This window comes from Dysidea avara, chromosome 2 (assembly GCF_963678975.1).
Source record: "Dysidea avara chromosome 2, odDysAvar1.4, whole genome shotgun sequence".
Taxonomy (NCBI): Eukaryota; Metazoa; Porifera; class Demospongiae; order Dictyoceratida; family Dysideidae; genus Dysidea; species Dysidea avara.
The window spans coordinates 16,890,410-16,911,434 of NC_089273.1; the positions used below are offsets into that span (position 1 = coordinate 16,890,410).

At 36.3% G+C, this 21,025-nt stretch overlaps 1 protein-coding gene across 1 annotated transcript in view; it reads right to left on the reverse strand.

Moving 5' to 3' along the window:
- Positions 1-6,471: 6,471 nt before the first annotated feature.
- The window catches only part of LOC136246720 (uncharacterized), a 52,463-nt gene continuing 37,909 nt past the window's right edge, over positions 6,472-21,025 (reverse strand). Inside the window, exons 5-13 of the mRNA XM_066038279.1 lie at positions 17,790-17,850; positions 14,122-14,252; positions 11,977-12,201; positions 10,184-10,288; positions 10,002-10,119; positions 9,000-9,108; positions 8,836-8,932; positions 8,263-8,447; positions 6,472-6,779 (exon numbers count right to left, since the gene is read on the reverse strand). Of these exons, the coding sequence (XP_065894351.1) occupies positions 17,845-17,850 (6 nt within the window). The 3' untranslated portion in view covers positions 6,472-6,779; positions 8,263-8,447; positions 8,836-8,932; ... (4 more) ...; positions 14,122-14,252; positions 17,790-17,844. The remainder of the gene's footprint in view (positions 6,780-8,262; positions 8,448-8,835; positions 8,933-8,999; positions 9,109-10,001; positions 10,120-10,183; positions 10,289-11,976; positions 12,202-14,121; positions 14,253-17,789; positions 17,851-21,025) is intronic.

Below are 21,025 nucleotides of genomic sequence, written 5' to 3' on the forward strand. Positions count from 1 at the left end.
CAGTAATGATAACAAGCTGTAGCTGACAACATTTACATTTGAACAGTTGCATACCTACAGGTATATCAGAAAGCTAAGGACTGACTGATGACAGAATATGGATAGACAGTATACCTAGGGTTTGGTAAAGGAGTGTGCCTGGTATATATGGAGTCTGGCAGGAAAATTTTAGCACAGAGTAGGTATATAATTTAGGCACAAATAATCATAATAATTTTTAAGAGGTTTACAGTATACAGGAGTTGTAGAATTCAGTGACAGTCATGAGCACAGTTGTGTCCCAGTGGATTTAGCATTTACTATATACACTGTGGTGAATAATTTAATTTGTTAATGTATGCTTGTCAAGGGCACAGCTGAAAATGATGCTGTCTCCCTGTTTAAATAACTTAAAAAATGATGTTCAGTTTTATACTCTACATAGTTAATTAATTCAGCTTTTTGCATATTTACTATACACAACTGCAAAGTCTCAAAGTATTATATAATTTTTCGAAAATATGTTTGATTTTGCCAAATCCAGTTATGCTGGGGTGGCTCTATAATAGGATTTCCAAAGATGAGGTGGTAAGCTAGCTAGGGGCATCTATGTAGGGGGCTAGAAAATGTGGTAAATGGTTGATACAACCAGTATAGTGCAGTGTGAGGAGTACACTCAGCATTAGGAGCATGCTATATCTAGGGCATCTATAGGAACATGCCCTTACAGGAAATTTAGCTATTAAGATGGAATTTGGTAATGATATTGACTGAATCTTATAAACTAAGTGAAATTTTTTTAGCAGTGGTAACTATCTTTCATATAAAGGTCACAGCATAAATGCTGCAGTATAGTGTTTGAGTTCAAAGTTAGGTCTAGGAGTTAGTCTTTGCTCTTTATATGATGAATGTTCTATTAGAGTAGTTGACTGTTTTATTAGAGTATTTCTATGTTTAGCAGTTTTACCCCTTTGATCCCTTCTGGTTGATTCCTATTATCAGTGCTCACTTTTTCCATGTTTTCATTGCCCATGTGATGCTTTTGATGCAACTTCACTTGTACTGAGTTTCTACTATCTTTCAAGCTATATAGCAATGGAGGGTCATGTTCTCCCCCCCTTAAAATCCACCCATACCTGTACTTTTTTGCTCTTTTTTTGAATTAATAATATCATGATATGATAGTGTCATAGGACTTAAACAACATATTACATGGAGAAATCACAGGAATTAATAAGGTGTAATTGAAAAAATGCTTTAAACCACAAACAATGATCAGAACTACAGGAAAATATTTCGATACATATTCCCATTCTTAGTATATTTTTGGCGGCACAGAAGAAAATATGATAAAGAGTTGTGTAATTATACATGCATGAGAACAGATAATGGAGATGTTGTGTACAGGGCCGCCCAGAGAAATTAAGGGGCCCAGGGCAAAGAGTTAAAGTGGGGCCCTTGACCCAAGTTGTAAGGTGAAGACCAAAAAAAAAAAAAAAAAAAAAAAAAAAGGTCACAACCTACTGGAAATGACAATAACTACCCATCACCAACCATATCTCCTTATCTATAAGCTTGCTATACTGCTCCTCTGAAGAATACTGTGACTGCTCTATTAGAGTATTTAGATCTGACTGCTCTATTAAAGTATATCGATCTTTTAAACAGGGCCCTTCATGGGGCCTCCTGGGGCCCTTTTCAGGCTGGGGCCCGGGGCAAAATGCCCCAGTTGCCCCCCCCCCCCTGTGGGCGGCCCTGGTTGTGTACACAATCAGTAACTCAAACTGGAGCCATCTATGCTGTGTTGGACAGTGTATTAGTTGCAGATGTAGTAATGTAGTTTCATACAGTTTAGTCTATTTGTTACTGTCTCAACAAAACCTGCACAATTTCCTAATCTCTTTATCTACAGTGTCCAAGGAATGGTTCACTAAAGTTCAGTCTATTGTAATGAATATGTTTAGAACTATAGCTCTACATGTCAAGCAAGGAAATTATACTACAGCAACCAGGGGTGGATCCAGACTTTTAAAAAGGGGGTTCCACTTTGGAATTGCAACTTCAGCTTAGCTGTAAATTGAAGACCAAAAAAAGGATCATCACCTGCTGACAATAACTACCTCTCACCATAGATGCCCTCACCAACTACATTTCCTTATTTATAACTAGATACATAGCTTGCTGCACTGCTCCTCAAAAGACTACTGTGGCTGCTCTATTAGAGTATCTAGATTTGACTGTTCTATTAGATTATCTCGAGTAAGATAAGCTCTTTCAAAAGGGGGTTCCATGGAACCCCCACCCCCCGATCTGCCTCTGGCAACTATAAATTACATGCACTTTTGCAGCCATAACTTCCTCTTGCTTTAGTCTATATACATAGTTAGAAGTTAACTTTAAAATGATAGATAAACCAAAGTATGACTTTAGTCCTGTAGTCACTTAGCCATAAACCTATGCATGTATATTATTGTAGAAATGATGGCAGTCTTGCTTACAATTACTGCATCAAAAGTATATTTTTTGGAAAATCAGCCTTACTGTCACATTTTGCAACTCAAATATTTATGATCAAAATGAGGTGCTCCAAACTACCAATCAGCTTTACAATAATTACAACCATTAGTCAGTATACCTTGAATTACAACAAATTCTGTGAAATATTCGTACATGTAATAGGATGGATGGCTGTGGTATTCGGGATTAATAGTGTGAACATTGTAAACAGGAAAGAGTAAAATAGTAGATACATATGATCATGTGATTAAAGTGTGGACATTGATACTTGCAAAGTTCTTCATATACTATGCACAATGCTTAGAGTCTATGTTATACTAAAACTTGCAATGTAAACTTTAAGCAACTTAATAATATATAAAATATATAGAAACAAAGGGACTAATGCTTTGTACTGCCTTAGCATTTGTGGTCATGGCTAGGCCTGCATCAAATATGCCAGCATAATAAAAACGTAATAGGCTGGAGTGCTATGCCAGCATAATGCTAGCATATTAGGTGGGTTATTTTAAATTATGAAGTTTAATTCCTTAAAAATAGATCGATATTTCCAAATAGAGTAGCCAGTGGAAATGCAAACTGCAATAGAGCATTGTTCATAGCTCCTTAGACCGATACTCTCTAATAGAACAGTCACTTTGTAACGAAATACTCTAATAGAGCAGTCACTGTTTAGAATGTTCCAAGATAATTGTATAAGAAATGTTGTTTAACTAGGAGCATAATGCAAGCAATAATGCAACTCCTTCACAAAGGCTTTGTCCATAGAGATTGTTGAGAAAAATCCCTTGGTCTTCTGCACTATGAGTAGACAATGTTGAACTCTGAAGCATAACAGGAATACTGAAGAACATACATAATAGGGGAAAGTTTTGAGAGATTGGAAAAATATTTTAGGCAAAATTTTGAGCTATTAAAGCAGAAATTGACCTTTCCCTCACATTGGTTAATTTCTGATTTAATAGCTCGATTGAGGCATTGGGAGCTTATCTATCTTGTGTCAAAACTTTAGCTTGATATCTTAAAGGTATGGCCAATTTACTGTCTAATATATTGCAAACTAACATTTTGTAGTAACGCATTGAGTTCCAAGTGATTAAGTGTGACTAATGATGACAAATCACTTTGTTGACAATTAATTCCATTCTTATAAAATTATTTAATATAAGGGGGGCACCTCAAAACTGATTTAGTCAAGTTTGTATAGTTTCTGTATCGATCTTTTGAATGGAAATAAATGTGCATTTAACCAAGGAAATAATGGCACTGTATTTGCTTGAAACACACATGGTCCCCATTTTACCACAAATATTTTATCCTAGTAAATTAAAGGAACTTGTTCATGGAAACTATGTGGACTGTGGTCCTTGCAGTCTTTGCTGCAACTGACAGTGCTAACAATAAAATGTTCAATTATGATAACAGAAAGTATACCAAAGAGAATGGCATGGGAGATATCACAGGTGAACTTATCAACAAGTTATTCTCATCTAGATGCTACCATACTAGACATTTCTGGGATAAAAGGTAATTATTAACTATTTAACCAAACTTTATATACTTGTTCCTGGACACTTTCTGTCTGCTCCATAGTACATCCTCATTTTAGTCCCACCACATAATTGTGGCTTTGTAAAAAGATGCAGAGTTGGAGCGCATAAACTTATTTTAGTTTCTTGTCTACATTATATTGGTAAATTTTTGGACCATTAGTCGTTGGATACAGCTAATAGTAAGCAGCTGGTCAGGACCAGATCAAGGAAGACTATAGGAAGTAGTACTCTTAAGTCATGTAATATTTACTTTCTAGTTACAAATATAATCTGTGTGCATGTCCACGTGTTGTGTAGTGGTGGGTGAGACTCTAATCAATACACAGATTATGTGGTATTGTGATTGTACTTTCTTTATTTGTAGAATTGATTGCTGATATGCCTAAGGGCCACATTGTTGTGATAGTTCTACCTGATGTAGATGTACCTTCTAAACTTGAAGTTTTAAATATACTCTACAAAAGTTTCATAAACAAAACAATAAGTGGATTTGTAGTTAAAGGTTTTACATGCTTTTGCGATTGTTGTACAAATGTATGTATTCTATAATTGTTTAGTGCAATATGTATTGTATAAGTAAATCACCCAAGTTTTTAATCACTTTTTTTACAAATGTGTAATTTCATACATGGGAGTCATAGAAAGGCTTGTCAGTTTGTGATACTGCACACCATATACCTATTCATAAAGAAATAATATCACTTTCTGTGATCATGCTCAAGCACACACTGATGGTTGCTGGTCATTTGGTAGTTGTACTATATGTACTTTACAACTGTATGTGGCATGGTTGTCGTAATGGCAAGGAATTTGTTTTGACCAATACTATACACTTAAGAAAGAATCTACATAATTTTTGTAAGGCATCCTCCTGTACTAATGGTGATTTGTAAAGGTGTACATATGTATAATTCTGTTCGCCACTATTCAATGAGCATTTCATATGTTTCTGTGAAATTCAACCCACAACCCAGTAGCATAAAAACTGAGGCTAAATTTGAAAATTCCTAAAACTGTTCTGTAACTTTCAAAGTGTTCTTCCTAAGTCAATTTTGTCAATATACTTATGATGTAATAAGGATTAAAATGATACCTTGGAAGTGGTGATGCTAAAACTTGTATTATGCACTTATAAACATCTCTCCTCTCTTCAGATGCTGTATGATGTATTTCTAGAAGTGTTCTTCTTGAACATTAAATTAAAGTTCCTCTGTTTCAGACCTAATTTTACGCTAAGTGCCTAACTAGTATCTCAATGTCTTTTCATAACTTTACATTTAGTTCTCTGTCTTCCTCTAGTTCTTCACCTAACTGCAGGCTATTTAACTTCAGGTCCCTCTGTCTAACTTTGTATTGTTAATATCTCTGTTTAGTTTATGACATATTAGTTTAAGTACAGTAATTTTAGTGAAATATTGTTTTTCTAACTTTGAGTCAGCGACTGAACTTACAACATTTCCAGTTTTATGCTCTGTTCTTTTCCACACTTATATTATAACTAAACAGTATCTTCAGAACAATTTATTTGATAGGGACCTACAATGCTTCCCAACAAGACAATGAAATTTAGATTTGTAAAATTAATGTGCTCTCTTTGTAAGCCAATTTTGTTTACTACAATTTATTTTGAATGTTGTTATCTCTTCACTGCCCTTTTTGAGGGCTAAAATAAACAAAGTCAATATTGATGTCATTGTGTTTAATTTGTTAATAATTCCATACAACTACAAAACAATGATATACAGTACACATGCATTAACCAATAACTTCTCTCAACTGTGTATGGTTTATTTATCCATTATAATATTATATGCCTTGCTCCTCCTGAGTATTACACCACATCTTCAACACTTGACAGCATGTGACAAGCCTACAAGCCTTATGTGTACCTTAGTGGATGATTGTGTTTTACTGGTGTATGCACAGGAAATCAATTAGTAGCTACATGACAATATAAGGGTAATAAACTACAGTTGCTTAATAATATATTAAATAGCCATAACTTACGAATACTGTCCTCTACCAAGTTGCAACTTACTCAGTGTATAGGCAAATCCATTGTTGGGTATGTTTTGTCCTCCAGACCGTTCATATTTCCAGCATGAAGGCAATATGTGAGGAAACAAACTATATAGTGAACCACTTGTCCAATGCAAGGCAGACTATAATGTTCACATCTTCTGTCTCCTCGGGGGTACAGACATGGAACAAAGATTTTTGAACTCCTCTTGCTTTGGGGGTCACAGTGCTATCAGAATTTTGCCGTTAGCACCTTCCTTCTTTGCAAAACAAGTACTCAAAAGCTGTGCAGATTTTTTTTTCAATTTTACCCGTTGGCATTGTGTTTATACAGTAAAAGGAAAGAAACCATGGCTAAATACATGAAACTACAAAACAAACTATGATTATAACAACTACAGACTATAAATACAGAAAAGAAAGATAAGGGAAAATCATAAAACCTTGTAGAGCCCAATATTACAAACACACTGAAAGTTGATGTATGGGTGGAACATCACTACGAGTAGTAGTACAATCAGCAATGGATCTAATAATTGACAGTGCAAAAGATGTCCTGACCACAAGATTCCACAACTAGTGGAATGAAATCACCTCCTACATTTTCCACAGCAGCCAGGTGCTTAGCATCCTTAGCCACCTCTCCAGCTGCAGCAGCCACTAAAGCACAGGAAGCCAGAAGAGGAGGAAATATGAGCAGGCTGAGTAGTACTGTGGACAAAGACATCAAAATAGTCATGTTAACAATTAGAATGAAATATATCTCCTGTGTTTATTGCATTTTATCATAAAATTAGGATTGCACAAACATGTAGTATTCTTGCATATCAGGTCACAATTTGGAACTACAAATCACTTCTTTATTGTGTAAACAAATGTACTATATACTTAGTGTTTAGGACGATAGCTTTTAAGATAAGCCAAAGAAAATTCTGACCTTTGAAAACTAATGTGAACATGGTATAGCTAGTTAGTAGTTTTACTCAATAGGACACCAAGCTCTGCTGCTGGCAATTACACCGGATATAAAGTATTGGTAAGTAGTCACCTATCGATTAGTTATAAACTTTCTTGCACCTTTTCGTTTGGAGTTGAAACAACTAGCCTGCCTGTCTATAAGATGCTACATAAAATCTGTTATGACATACTGTAATTTATGGTTGCATAATTATATGGTTGAATTTATTCTGTCAAGTTACAGGGAAAATGTTAGCTAAATCCTCTTAGTATAACATAGCTATACAATTGGAAACCAAAATGATAATTAATTTGCTTATGTGCACAGTTCTCCTTCACTATACCAACAGCAAAGAAATGCTGCACGTTATAAAGATACGTAGTCCTGCAAGCTAACATGATATGTATGTAAGTATAATATACACTCATTCCTCTGCCTCCTATTCAATGATAAGGAGCTACTGCTGTAGGAACCTAGCTCAATACATTCTGTTCTACCTTTCATGTCTTAAAGAGTTATATATATTAAACAGTTATTTTCGAATACATGCTTTATCATTACAGCACACTAGTTCCTAATCTCCCATCCTCCTCTGTGTGTTGGTAAAATCATCGGAATTTTAATTTCACAAACCTTACTTAGATATCTGAGAGATTGACAGTTCATGTTAAGTCTTGCTGAGATGTAGCACAGGTGTATGGTTCTTCAGAGTATCTCACCTACCCTGGTGCCAGCTTATCCATCAGTTTTATAAACTATCTACAGGCCTGCACCAATTATGCCAGCAGAATAATAGGTAAGCAAAAGCATTGAGCATAATTGAAGCATAATAGGCACAAATTTTGCTCATTGGTTATAGAAAAGCTGAAATTTTGTATATGTGACAGGGCCTGGCCTGCGAAAATAGGGCATGTGGGCACATCAAAGTTGTTATCTAAGTAATGCACACCTGTTGTAAATACTTGAAGGTAGAGTTTACATTCCAAATAACAAATGATCTATCTCAGCATGTTTGAAATACATTACACTCACTGTCATGTAGAGCTGGGTGATATACTGGCATTGTTAGTAAACCACAATATTGAAGTCATATTGGTTAACACAGGTGACCTTATTACACAGTGACCTTATCAAGCAGGTGGTTATATTGGACAGGTCACTTCACATACATTTTAAGTTGGCTAGCTCAGACAGATGACCAGTTACAGGCCACTCTTACAGCAACTTGTTACACACTTTTAAGTAATCATTCAGTTTCTTAGGTTCCTCATCCACCAACCACTCATTTGCGGTGTCTCCATCTTCTAGTGCTTGTACTGCAGCTAGCAATGAGTCTGGTACATCAGCCATCCCACCTATGATACTCTTGAGATAACTTGTCCACCTCCTCAGTAATTCAAATCATTGTATTTCTCTTTGTCCTATAGGAAGTGACATGATCGTTGTTAATATTATATATCGTCAGTAAGAATGCTTATAGCCTGTAATTACAGGGTGTCATCAAATAAATTTATTTGAATAACACTCTCCAGCCCATATGGTCCCATTTGTAAATACTGTACACAAATCAAGATACACCAATTATGGGGACACTTATCTGAGACCAGCTTTGTTACAACAATAACGTGAATACTGCCATTATATAAGGTGTGGGTATTAAACAATGTAACACAGCACATACAAAATATAACCATATAATATCTGACTGGGGATGCTATATTAGAGTGTCTGTCTATGCATGCAAGCTAGGTAACAAGTACACATGAACACAGACACAACATGTCACTACAATACTACAGTACAGATCACCTGATACAAAGAATATCCCATAACAACCTTCCCAGCTTCAGTGGTCAGGGACTCCATATCATCAGACACTGTCAGGCTCATCAGGCTACTTGGATGTCTGTTAACAAGGGACAAGAACTCCAGTAGGTCAGAGCACTCTATGGTAGATGTGGTGTACTTCTTACAGAAATTGAGTCCATGCATTAGTCTTTCAGGTTGGGGGCTAGACCAGTTTTACAGGAGGATACTACTTTGAGCTCATGATGGACTGTCAAGTGCTACATTGCCTGTAGGCTATAGGGAAGAGTGATAAATACATTAATGTGAAACCCGTTATGAGATTTTATTACATCAAATAATGGCCACAATGTTAATTCCTATTTGAGACACATCATTTATGTATTTATCCTCACAAACTACATGGGACCATCCATAATCCAAGACAACAGGTAGACTGAGGTGTTACACAAAGCTACAAATATGTGTGATAGTTCCCAAGTCATGCATCTACTTTAACACACAAGAAAACATTACGTATATTAATACTGTGGACTAAATACATCATCACACATAGCTGCTGCACTTAACACTACAAGCACATACTCAGTTATCCTAACATCATATAGTTAGCCAAAAGTGTTCAATAACTGAAGCCCATTGATTTATATTAGAGCTGTGAAACTTTGCCGGGAAAACTGATTAAATGGCAAGTTATTCCAGTTATCAGTTATTTTTCTGCATAAACGGTTAACTGATTTCCAAGATATTTACTCAAAATATGTTTTGGGTCTTCTTCTCATGCTTTAACATTGATATCACACTTGTAGTAGGATTATAATCACTTGGTGAATTCAGTTATTACCGGATAACTAACAGTTATGATCTGCTCAGTAACCAGCTATGATATTCTCTCCAGTTTCACAGCTCTAATTTAATTATCAAGTTTTGTTCAATTACTCTGATAGAAAATTTATTTACTTTAATAGAGTGAACACTAATATCCTTTGCTCTGTATCAAAGTATTGGAAACAGTGGAAATTCAAAACTGAAGCTAAAAGTGAAACTGGAAAACTGAAAAACTCGAATAGAGCAGTCTCTTTTGGCATTTCGATAAATAAAGTTCAAATAGGCAAGGATCCACACTGTACATACATTGCTATACAATTCATAATCCCTACCACACATACCGTTCCTTATTAGTAGCTGGTATATCAATCTTCTTATCAAGGTTAACCATCTGAACTGACTTCAACAAGTGATCACTCAACACACTACCATCATTAGTACACAGGATGAGCAGACAATCTGTATGTGTGGGGGATAATGGTATATTGTGAGTTTACTTTGTAGAGGCTGTATCATGTCTCACAGGTGATGGTGTGTATCTGAACATCATCCATTATATGAGATGTGTACAGTTGGCATTTGCTTCCCCAGTTATCACCAGGTACACATTAATACACAGCTGGGTGGCCTAGAGAAGTATGAGCAAACATTTTCTCACTCAGCTAGGTATCAAATACATACAAAGCCAACACTTTTGACTACCATATCTATACAAGTATTTAAAATAACAAAATCAAATCTTTTTGGGGGTAACACATATGTACATGCACACAAAACATAGAGGATGCAATGAAACATCTCTTAACAAAATACTCAGACAAAATTTATTATAACAAATCCGACTCCATCTATTTTACTTTAAGTGTTTGTTATACCACCACTGGTCGGTCACGAAGTCCATTTAAAATCCAAATATAAAAAAGTGAACTTAAATACAAGCCATTACACCTGAAATACTAGCTCTACTCACATCTCAAGCACAAACCGTACTCAATATTATTAATAAGCAAACCTTTGCAGTTGTCTGTGTGTGTTGTGTGCACTTGATCAACATTAAAAGGTCCACTGAAATAATAAAATACACTTTGGCTATTATCAATCCTTGCTACTAGTGGGATAGGTTGGTACATGTGATTTAGTCAGATTTTGTTTTGTTTAGTAGATATAACACATTTTAGTGTAATTGTGGTTTGTCAATTATATTATGTCATAACGCATCAGACAAAGAAATTTTACTATGCATGAGGTGCCATTAAAGCAACAGAAGCATACATGTACAGCTAGATTCAATTTAGTTTCATGTCATATCTGCCATAATAACTTCAAACATGGTAAGAACTTTTACTGCAAGCAGTTACAAGCTAGTAAGTGAATTTATGCTGGTCTTGTGGTGAACACTTGAGAACTCCTGTTAAAGAGACTGTAAATCAACAGCATAGTGGTCAAAACACGTCTGAATTTATTTCTTAAGATGTTTGAATACACTGAAGGGTCCAATACAAGTAGAGAAATGCAAGGAAAAATAATTGAGATGGCACCACTGGCAAGACATCATCCCTACCAGGCTGAGAAGTGACTCAGGAAAGTGTAACATAGATACCATTGTTTGTTCATGGTACTGCTAACCCAGCTTTGTAAACAAATCGAACTAATTTTACTTCAGTGAAGCATAATGAAGCATGAACTTCAATAATGTGAAGCACACAGACTGAGCTGCTACTAGTCTTGCGTGGCCAGACCCTTTCCATGCAGCCGCTTATAATCTACAATCAATAAGCAGCTGCGTGGAAGGGGTCTGGCCACACGAGACTAAGCTGCTACAGGCAACTACAGAACAACTCCGCTATTCCAGCAGAATGTTCAAGTAATGTTGGAACACTATGAAGTTAAAAAGGAGAACTTTGGCATTGCCACCTGCACGTTATACTTTCATTGTTTATCTACCTTTCCCATTGCGAAGTGTGTAATAACAATATCTCTGGTTCTTTGTCTTGCATCACAACGTGTTGTAACTAGACTTTGTGGCTTAATATCTCGGTACAATAACATAATTGAATTATTAATAAGGTGTTTTTGTGCATTGCATGATACAAACAAGTGGCAAGTAAATTTTCCATTTCAGTGGACCTTTAAAGCACATTCACAGCACTTCTGGTGTACTCGCAGTGGTGTACTCTGTTCAGTTGCAGTAGTTCAGTTTGAGTGCAGTTCGATTACTGTTCATACGAGGGAAACTAACTGTGCAGAACTGATCTAAACCGTGCTGGCATGTCGTGTGAACAGGGTGTTAGATAACACACCACTACACTTACATACATCAGTCAGAAGCCTGGTCATCATTTATTTAGTGGTCTCCACAATACCAGTGGCCTCTCCTATTAGTTTCCTAGCTTTTGCTGACCCCTCTTCACTCATCATTTTCTTTACAACTTTGTAGTAATGGTACTCTGATGTCTCCATACTTGTCCCTTAGTAGACCCACATTACTGGGTGGTAGCCCCTCCAGTAATAATGCCATTGACAACAAGGTGTCTTGACAACCTGTGCATAAGGTGAGGAAGCATCACACTGTAGTTATCATTATACAGTATAGTAGCACTATATATTAGGAATGATGAAGGTTAGGCTTTTCTAGCCACCTAAGCCCAAAAGTGCCTTAAGAATGACCTAAAATACTTCCTAAAAGTTGCTGAAAGATGCAAACATAATTAGTGGAATTTTCTACTGCCTTTCTGCCTGCCTGCCTGACTGACTAATGCCTTCAGACAAGCATAACTCAATAAAGGCTAAGGATACAGGCTTGATTTTTTCACTGTTCAACGTCACTTCAGCCTGTCAGGTGCTTTTTGGAATACTGCAGCACATACAATGCATGTATCTTGGACTTATGTCCCATTTCATTTTGCTGACATCCCAAGGTATTGATTTGCAGTAACACAATGGCTTCCCTATATTTGTAAACTGGAATCGTCCATATTTTCTGTGGAGATTGGATTGATTGCAGAAGTGCTTCTCTCAATATTCTTCGTTCGCAACACTTTGTAACAGGATGAACATACTGTACATAGCTGAAACATAATGACCACTTCACTTTCGAATCAGTAATTGACAATTGGGGTGCATGAATTGTCCATTTTTTTTTCCTCGTGATGACTGGATTGATTACAGAGGCTCTTCTCCTACTGTTCTTAGCACTATGTAACAGGCTGACAATAGCTGAAAATGAACCTTAATGTGGCAACTTCACTTTCCAGCCAGCAAACGATAGTTGGAATGTGTATTCAGATGAAAAAAATTAATTCAGACACCATTCATTCTTATGATGCAGTAAGTGCTGGTTCACTGGTTACAATAATGTTACAAAAAAGTAAACCAAGTATAAATAAAAAGTAGGAATATTAAGTTTGATTATGGATCATAGGAAAAAAGTGGGGATACTAGTGGACATTCAATCTCTAATTCAGTCTATACCCATGACCAAATTAGGGATTAAACATCCACTAGTCTATCTACTTGTTTCCCTACTTTTTCTATGATTTTTAAATTCTGTATTTTTCCTGATGTCAGGGGGGGTAGGTCATGATGCACGTACGCGTAAGACTATTGCACAAGTACTAAAAATATTTCATGTGAGTGAAATAGTCTCTGTACAAAAAGTAGAGGAAGGGGTGCATTGGGGCGTGATACATATCAATTCTACTCAGTTTGCTGTTTACAATGGTGTGAATCACGATTATAAAAATGCTGCCATTATGGAGTAATTGGACTTACAGGATGACGATGTGTGGTGGTCACGACTTTCATGTTTACAGTAGCAGTAATCATCAATGATTACAGTACAACCATTGTTGTGTGATTTATTACCTTCAACAGAGAGTATTACTATGTTTAAAAAAATACTTTTGTTAGCGTTTCATAGTGCACGTGGTCTTGTCCTACCTCCCCCGTCTTTATGTTGTACGTATGTACTAAGAACACAATTATCTTTATTTGTTAGTCTTCTTATGGGAGATCAGTAAACAGCTTGTACACTGTGATCAATTACTTTAGTGTGGCTAACAGGAATATTGGGGCAAATGTTGATAATAGAAGGCTGAAATTACTCCTATCAAACTGTATGATGTATTACTATTCAGCAGGGTTCTTCCTAAAATGATGGGAGCTGCCCAAAACATTCTCTCTAAAAACCACCATAGAAATACCGCTTATAATGAAAGTCACCTTTACAGAATATTCTTAATTGAAATCCAGTGTTAAAAATAAGAGAACAGTTATAGACAGCTGGACGTTGAATTTTTCAAGTTATCAAAACTCAATTTTTTGTACTGCCTACCTGCTGGACCAAGCCCATTCCAACAAAGAAATGACAATGGCAAACTGTATTATTACCACATTGTAAACAATTGTTGATAACTTAGTACAAACACAAAACGCACATATAGCACACGTTATGTACTATACCGGGATGCCTTCTATAATATAGCATGACTATATGGTACTTCCTGTAGCTGGTGATCAACTACTTCCTGTTTAGTAGCCACTCCCTCGCCTGATGCAGCAGTTACTTCCTGTGTAGAACATCCATCCATTTCCTGTATGAGAGAAGTACATTCTATTACATTAGTATTGAATGCCTGAGCTGTACCCATAATGTTGTACACAAGATGTTGTATCATACTTACCAAGGTAATAACACATTGTGAAGGTTACAGTGTATCTCTATATCATTTTACATATTGATATCAGTAAAGTATTGAATTTCTCGATATTATTGAAATTAGTGCTGTGCAAACCTTAAAACATTAAGAAACCTTTAAACCAGTTTTTCCACCCACTTGGTAAACCATAAATTATCCCTGCTGACAAGCATACAGTGTAACCTCAAAGCATGTGATTGTAATAACTGTTCTGGTAAGACATGATGTTGATGGTCACTTTGGTACCTCCCTAAACCTTACAGCAGGCTTGTTGAGACTACCAATATCACTTTACTACACACAACCAATTAACCAGTTATTGCCAATTATTGGTAGGCAATTAACTGGTGATAAAAGTAGGTGTACAGCACTAGGAGCCTGATGGGATGGTATATTTAGCGGAATGGTGGAAACAGTGGAATTGGTGGAAATGGCAGAAACAGTAGAATCATCATTTGCAGATTATGGACAGCCTTAGAACACCCTTCACCAGTTACAGTAGCTGCTTACTGTTACACATATAAATACAGTCATGACGATTGAAGCGCATGGTTTTTATAGCACTGATTTTCTGTCTTCTTGCAACTTAACATCACCTGTGGCAACCAATTCTTAGAGTGTAGTTATATCTCAACCCTTAAACTCCGTATTTTGAAGCACATGTTACTAGCAGTGCCTTCAAGGGGGGCGCTAACAATTGAAAATCTGTAAACGCCACCCCGAGAAAACAGAGTATGGCCACCCAAGACTAGGCCTGACCATTCAACACCAATTGTTCCGCATTTCAAAACGTCACATAAGTTAAAGAACATTCTAGAATACTCTTATCACGTGTTTGGTACCTAACTATAAGGCACTTCTAGTAACATGTGTTTGGTACCTAACTATAAGGCACTTCTAGTAACATGTGTTTGGTACCTAGCTATAAGGCACTTCTAGTAACATGTGTTTGGTACCTAACTATAAGGCACTTCTAGTAACATGTGTTTGGTACCTAACTATAAGGCACTTCTAGTAACATGTGTTTGGTAACTAACTATAAGGCACTTCCAGTAACATGTGTCTGGTACCTAACTATAAGGCACTTCTAATAACATGTGTTTGGTACCTAACTATAAGGCACTTCTAGTAACATGTGTTTGGTAACTAACTATAAGGCACCTCTAGTAACATGTGTTTGGTACCTAACTATAAGGCACTTCTAGTAACATGTGTTTGGTACCTAAATATAAGGCACTTCTAGTAACATGTGTTTGGTACCTAACTATAAGGCACTTCTAGTAACATGTGTTTGGTACCTAACTATAAGGCACTTCTAGTAACATGTGTTTTAAAATATGGTGTGATAATTGGAAGGTGATGATCAATAAATCATTAAATTAATTGATGAGGCTCGAGATTACAGTCTAAGAATTGATTGCCACAGATGATGGTAAGCTGCAAGAAGACAGAAAATCGGCACTACAAAGACCATGCTATGTAGCTGTATTTATATAACAGCAAGCAGCTAACTGGCGATGGGTGTTCTGAGGCTGTCCATAATCTGTAAATGATAATTCCACTGTTTCCGCCAATTCCGCCGTTCCGCTAAATATACCATCCCAAGCCTGACAGTGCTAACTGAAATATTGCCTACCCCTAGTATAAAGTGGTTTGCTCCAGGTACACTTCCTTAGCAATGTATAGCAATGTAATTGATGAATTACAAAATAATTGGTCAAGTGAATTACAAAATACATTTAATTTTACTGTACTACATGTATTGTTACAAAGCAAGGTGAGAAACAAAACTGTGTGTGATAGTATTTACTGAACACCTGATTTTTAGAAGTAACACAGCATCAACTTGTTTCCATTTACATTGTTCAAGTTTTATCACTTTGAAAAGGATGTGCTTTCCTAAAGAATTTATCTAGGTATCTGAGCTCTCAAATACACTTTATACTCGAAGGGCATAAACATACAGTATTCTGAGATTACATATAGAATAGCTGAATGTATGAATATCATTACCTATCCATGATCCAGTAGTCTACATGTACCACAACTAGTATGAATACTATTGACATCTCACAAGGTGAGATCCCCTCACCGTTAACTAAATTCACACATGAGACAATAATTTACCCTTTTAGGCTGTATAGATACAGAATGTGTAAGATGTGTAAGTGAGGAATAGAAGAAGTAAGGGAGACAGCGAGAAATTACTTGACGCATAATTCAAGAACACTCTAGGGCTCAATCCAGGATGTTAAGTGTGTGTGTGTGTGTGTGTGTGTGTGTAGTGTGTGTGTGGGGGGGGGGGGGGGGGGGGATTTGGGTAATACAAATACGAGAGAGGATCACTACATCACTACACAGCACTCCGAAAAGCGAAGCATGAGATTTCTGGGGGTCCACCCTCCTCCCAGATTAATCACTGTACTCAAATCAAAGTGGCCATAGAGCACAAGCATCAAAGTACCAAATCCACTCACACATGAAGAAGATCACATGTTAGTAAGTAGTGCCGTTAGGAGATTTCATTCAATCTATACATACAGTACTGGGTTAGTCCTGTGTTTAAAGAGTTCTGCTCATCACTTTGATGCCCACCAATGGAATTTGAGGAATGTGCTACAATGACTAGTTTTTTCTCAGCCAGTCAAATGAGCTAACTGTAATTCATTGTATTTTTATATTATAAATTTTTGCGGGTTGCTATGGAGTGCAGCTAGAGCAAACTTTTTACAACATAAGAACTATCTTCTCAACAGTTGTAGTGATGTGCGATACTTATCAATATATCGGAATATCGCGATATATATCAATATATCGGAATATCGCGATACTTATCAATATATCGGAATATCACGTATCGATAATTATTTTGATTGAACAATCACGGAAATACGAAGGTCTGGATATCTTCAATTTAAGAGTGTTGCTGGGTTTTTTACCTGTTTCCTAGACTCCTTAAACTTGTTATATAATAGTGCAATGGTGTAATGGCTGATACTAAACAATAAAAAATTATCGACCACCCACGCACTTATTTAAACTTGGCTTCTTTGTACAAAGGATGCACTGTATCGCATATTGATATCATATCGCGACTACACAGCTGTTAGATAATTTTAGGCGTATCGTACATCACTAAACAGTTGTATATATTTTTTTCTATTCTAGGAAAACTTTCTTTGCAAAATCTTGATTCAGCCTTTCACTTTTATGGGATGGACACTCTTCCTTTCAACTCAAAGGGATCCTTCCTTTCTCACTCACTGGCTGCTTTTAGGTTTGGTAACATGAACGGACAGACACATATACATTAGACAAGACATTTATATTGAAAAAAAAACCTTACACCATATTGTATGGTATAGTGTATGGATGCAATACATAATTCAGCATAACTCAGTACACCAAAAACACCTCAATGTATGTACACACCTCATCACCTCCATCCCTAATTTCTTCACTACATTTAGGGCAATGAAATATCTTCTTATTTCTAAAAATCAATAAACAAATTGATAATGACACAGTATACAAACATAGACATCTTATTTTTGTCTTTTAGGATATAACAAACACCATGTCCATATATATGAAGTAATATGTACACAATACAAGTATTAGAGCTGTTATATTGACATATTGTAATGATGGTATATATGGTAAACAAAGCAAAGGTTAATAAGATTGGAGACAAAAGCAGAATACTGTTGTATTGGTGAGAACTTGCTCACAAACACCCTGTTTATCAAACAACTAACAATGCAGCATTTTCTAGTCATCATTTTCAATACACTATTTTAATAGAGATATACATATGTAGATAGACAGACAGGCATACAGATGGGACAGGCGGACTGACAGACAGATATACAGATGGATGGACTAACAGACAGACAGACAGACAGATAGGCACGTACATACATGCACACATTTTAATGAGTCCTTTGAGACCTGAAAAGTGTACAGTGTGCATTGTAGTTTTGTTAGAGTATCCATAGACAGACAGACAACTAAGGTAAGCAATGTCTGTAACCAAGTAACTATGGTACACTGACATGAATGCTATATCTGTAGATAGGTCATCATTGTTGACCCATAATTCAACTTTCTGTTAATTCAGTTAACTCTTAAACCCACAAAGGAATGAGTGTTTACACATATGGGCACACATGGTGACAGTAGGTGGGGAAACTTAATTCTTTTAGCCTAAAACAACAACACAATATGTAAACATGTTTACTGGGCTACTTGGAGAAGCTTAAATGAACACTGTAACTACAGTGGCTTACTTGTTATGAAGTGATGAACACCAGTGAGTTGCATCTTTGTGTTTTGAAATTTTGCCACATTTTTAATTACAATTGTAAGTTTACTCACGAAAGTTATATATATATGGCCTGATAGAAATTTTATAGCAAATCGAACAGAACTTGTTGCAAGCTGATAGGAGCAACCACTATTGAGATATAGATCATTTTATAAAGGTGTGTAAACAGTTTGCTTATTTTCTTGTCTAAAAGTTTTTTTTTTTACATGGTTGGTTTTGACATAAGTGTTTAGCATTAGGGAAAAACCCTTGGTATCATTTTAATCCTTGTTACATCACAAGTAGAATGACATAATTGCATAGCCATAGGATGAATGCTTCAAGTCACAGCGCTTTGTGCAAGGCATGCACATTTGGGCCAGTTTTCTGGTCTATGTGGGTTTAAGGGTTAAATAGACACATACTGTACATACAAAAGTTAATGCCCTGCTAATGTTTATAAATGGTGATTGTAGTAGACTAGTTGTCACTCTCAAACCAGTCTGTTATAGTTCTACCCTAGCTTGTAAGCATTAATTGGAAATGTGTCTTAATATACACTGTATGGTACTTTGTGTGGGAAGATCAAAGTACTGAAGAGTACTTTATTAGTCATAAAGAAGCAAAGGTTTTTAATACTACTACAAGCACTGCTGTGAGTGCAATATGGAAAAATAACATGCAGGTGTGGAGGTAGGTGAGAAACCAATATAACACGAGGTGAAACCAGGTGCTCATATTGGACTAAAGACCATGCCCAAGTGCTATTTCATACTGGATGAGTGTGGCAGTGCTTACTGCACTAAACTAATAGCTGCAAAGAGTGAAGGAGATGCTAAGTAGTAGGAGGTGACCTTGCACTACTTAGTAGGCTTGAGACTATTCTATAATGCTTTATAAATGTCTGGAGGAGTGCAGCAATGCAGTTGCAGCATTAAGTGGTTTAAGTTGACAAGAGCAAAAGTGGTTAACTGCTTGTGCCTTGGTCCACACATTTTGGTTTCATCACTAAATAGAATCCAAAATTTAGTCTACTTGTGGGCCATCATGATTAGCAGGTGCTAGTGTGTAACATGTACAGTATAATCTGGGTGGTGTGGCAACAGTGACAACAAGGATGACAATGACACATAATATGACAGGAAATGAATTCCATGCTCCACCTGGCTTTGTAAATCATGGACAGGACCAAGGATAAACACTGAGATGTGACAGTGTTATGATGTATCCATTAAAAAAAATCAAGTCATTTTTTAATAATTACCTGTGCCTGGTGGTCCTTGCTTGAAGGATGACTGTAATCCAGGTGAGCAAGCTTAGAATGGCCCCTAAGGCTGTCAAATATTATAACAAAGGTGATACATTATTGTAGGAGGTTGTTCAAGAAGAACCACTTTGTTTTAACATCACTCCCAGTTCTGACAATAAACATCACTTCTGGTTATAACAACCCACCTGGTTGTGATACCTGAACACAAGCTGTTGTATAGCGTTAACTACTCCCCACTGCTTGTTTATTCTTTTACAGCCATAGAATAAAATCTGTGGCGGTTTGTACACTCATATCACACCTAATTTTTCTTTTCACTAAAAACCATGTGTATATACAGCTTTGCTATGCTTTAGATGATTTCCATATTAAGACACTGTGGTATTGGTAAGATCTTATTTGGTTGATGAACCATTGTACTAACTGTAAATGACGCAAATAAAATTATAGCATCAAATAAATCATAAATTTTGCAAAGTATAGAATTAATGGGATCATAAAGACATCAAACGATTGTCGATTATGATCGCCAAATATAGTAGGAACTTACAGTCAGAGAAATGTGGATGACGTATGACTTGTTTAATAGAGCAGTTGAGCCATAGTTAAATTACTACATAGATTTGGGCCACAGAAGTTGAATCTTGTTGTTTGAAACTGGAAGAGCACCCAATACTTCAATAGAATTTATACTGCTGATTGAAAATCTCACAAGGGTCCAGAGGACCTGATGTGAGATTATAATTCAATTAGTGACCGGGTAAGTACAAGACAGTGTATGTGGCCCCAAATATAGTTCAATACTCAGCAAATTTTAAAGCGCCTCTATTAACAATCAAGCTCACGTGATAATAGTTGGCCTCTAATGCGAGGCAAGGATGTGTTCCTCTTGGGTGAGCATTTTGCGAGCCCCAACATACAATATGGAATAATTTGTTAAATTCTTGTGGTTTTCATTGTAATAATGTGCAGTAGAATGTATGCAGGCTTGCCGTGTGATGCTGATAGCATTTGTACAAATTTCATCATATATACCCCTAAGCTAGATTAGCTCACGAGATCCACACACTAATCATTATGTAGCATCAAGTA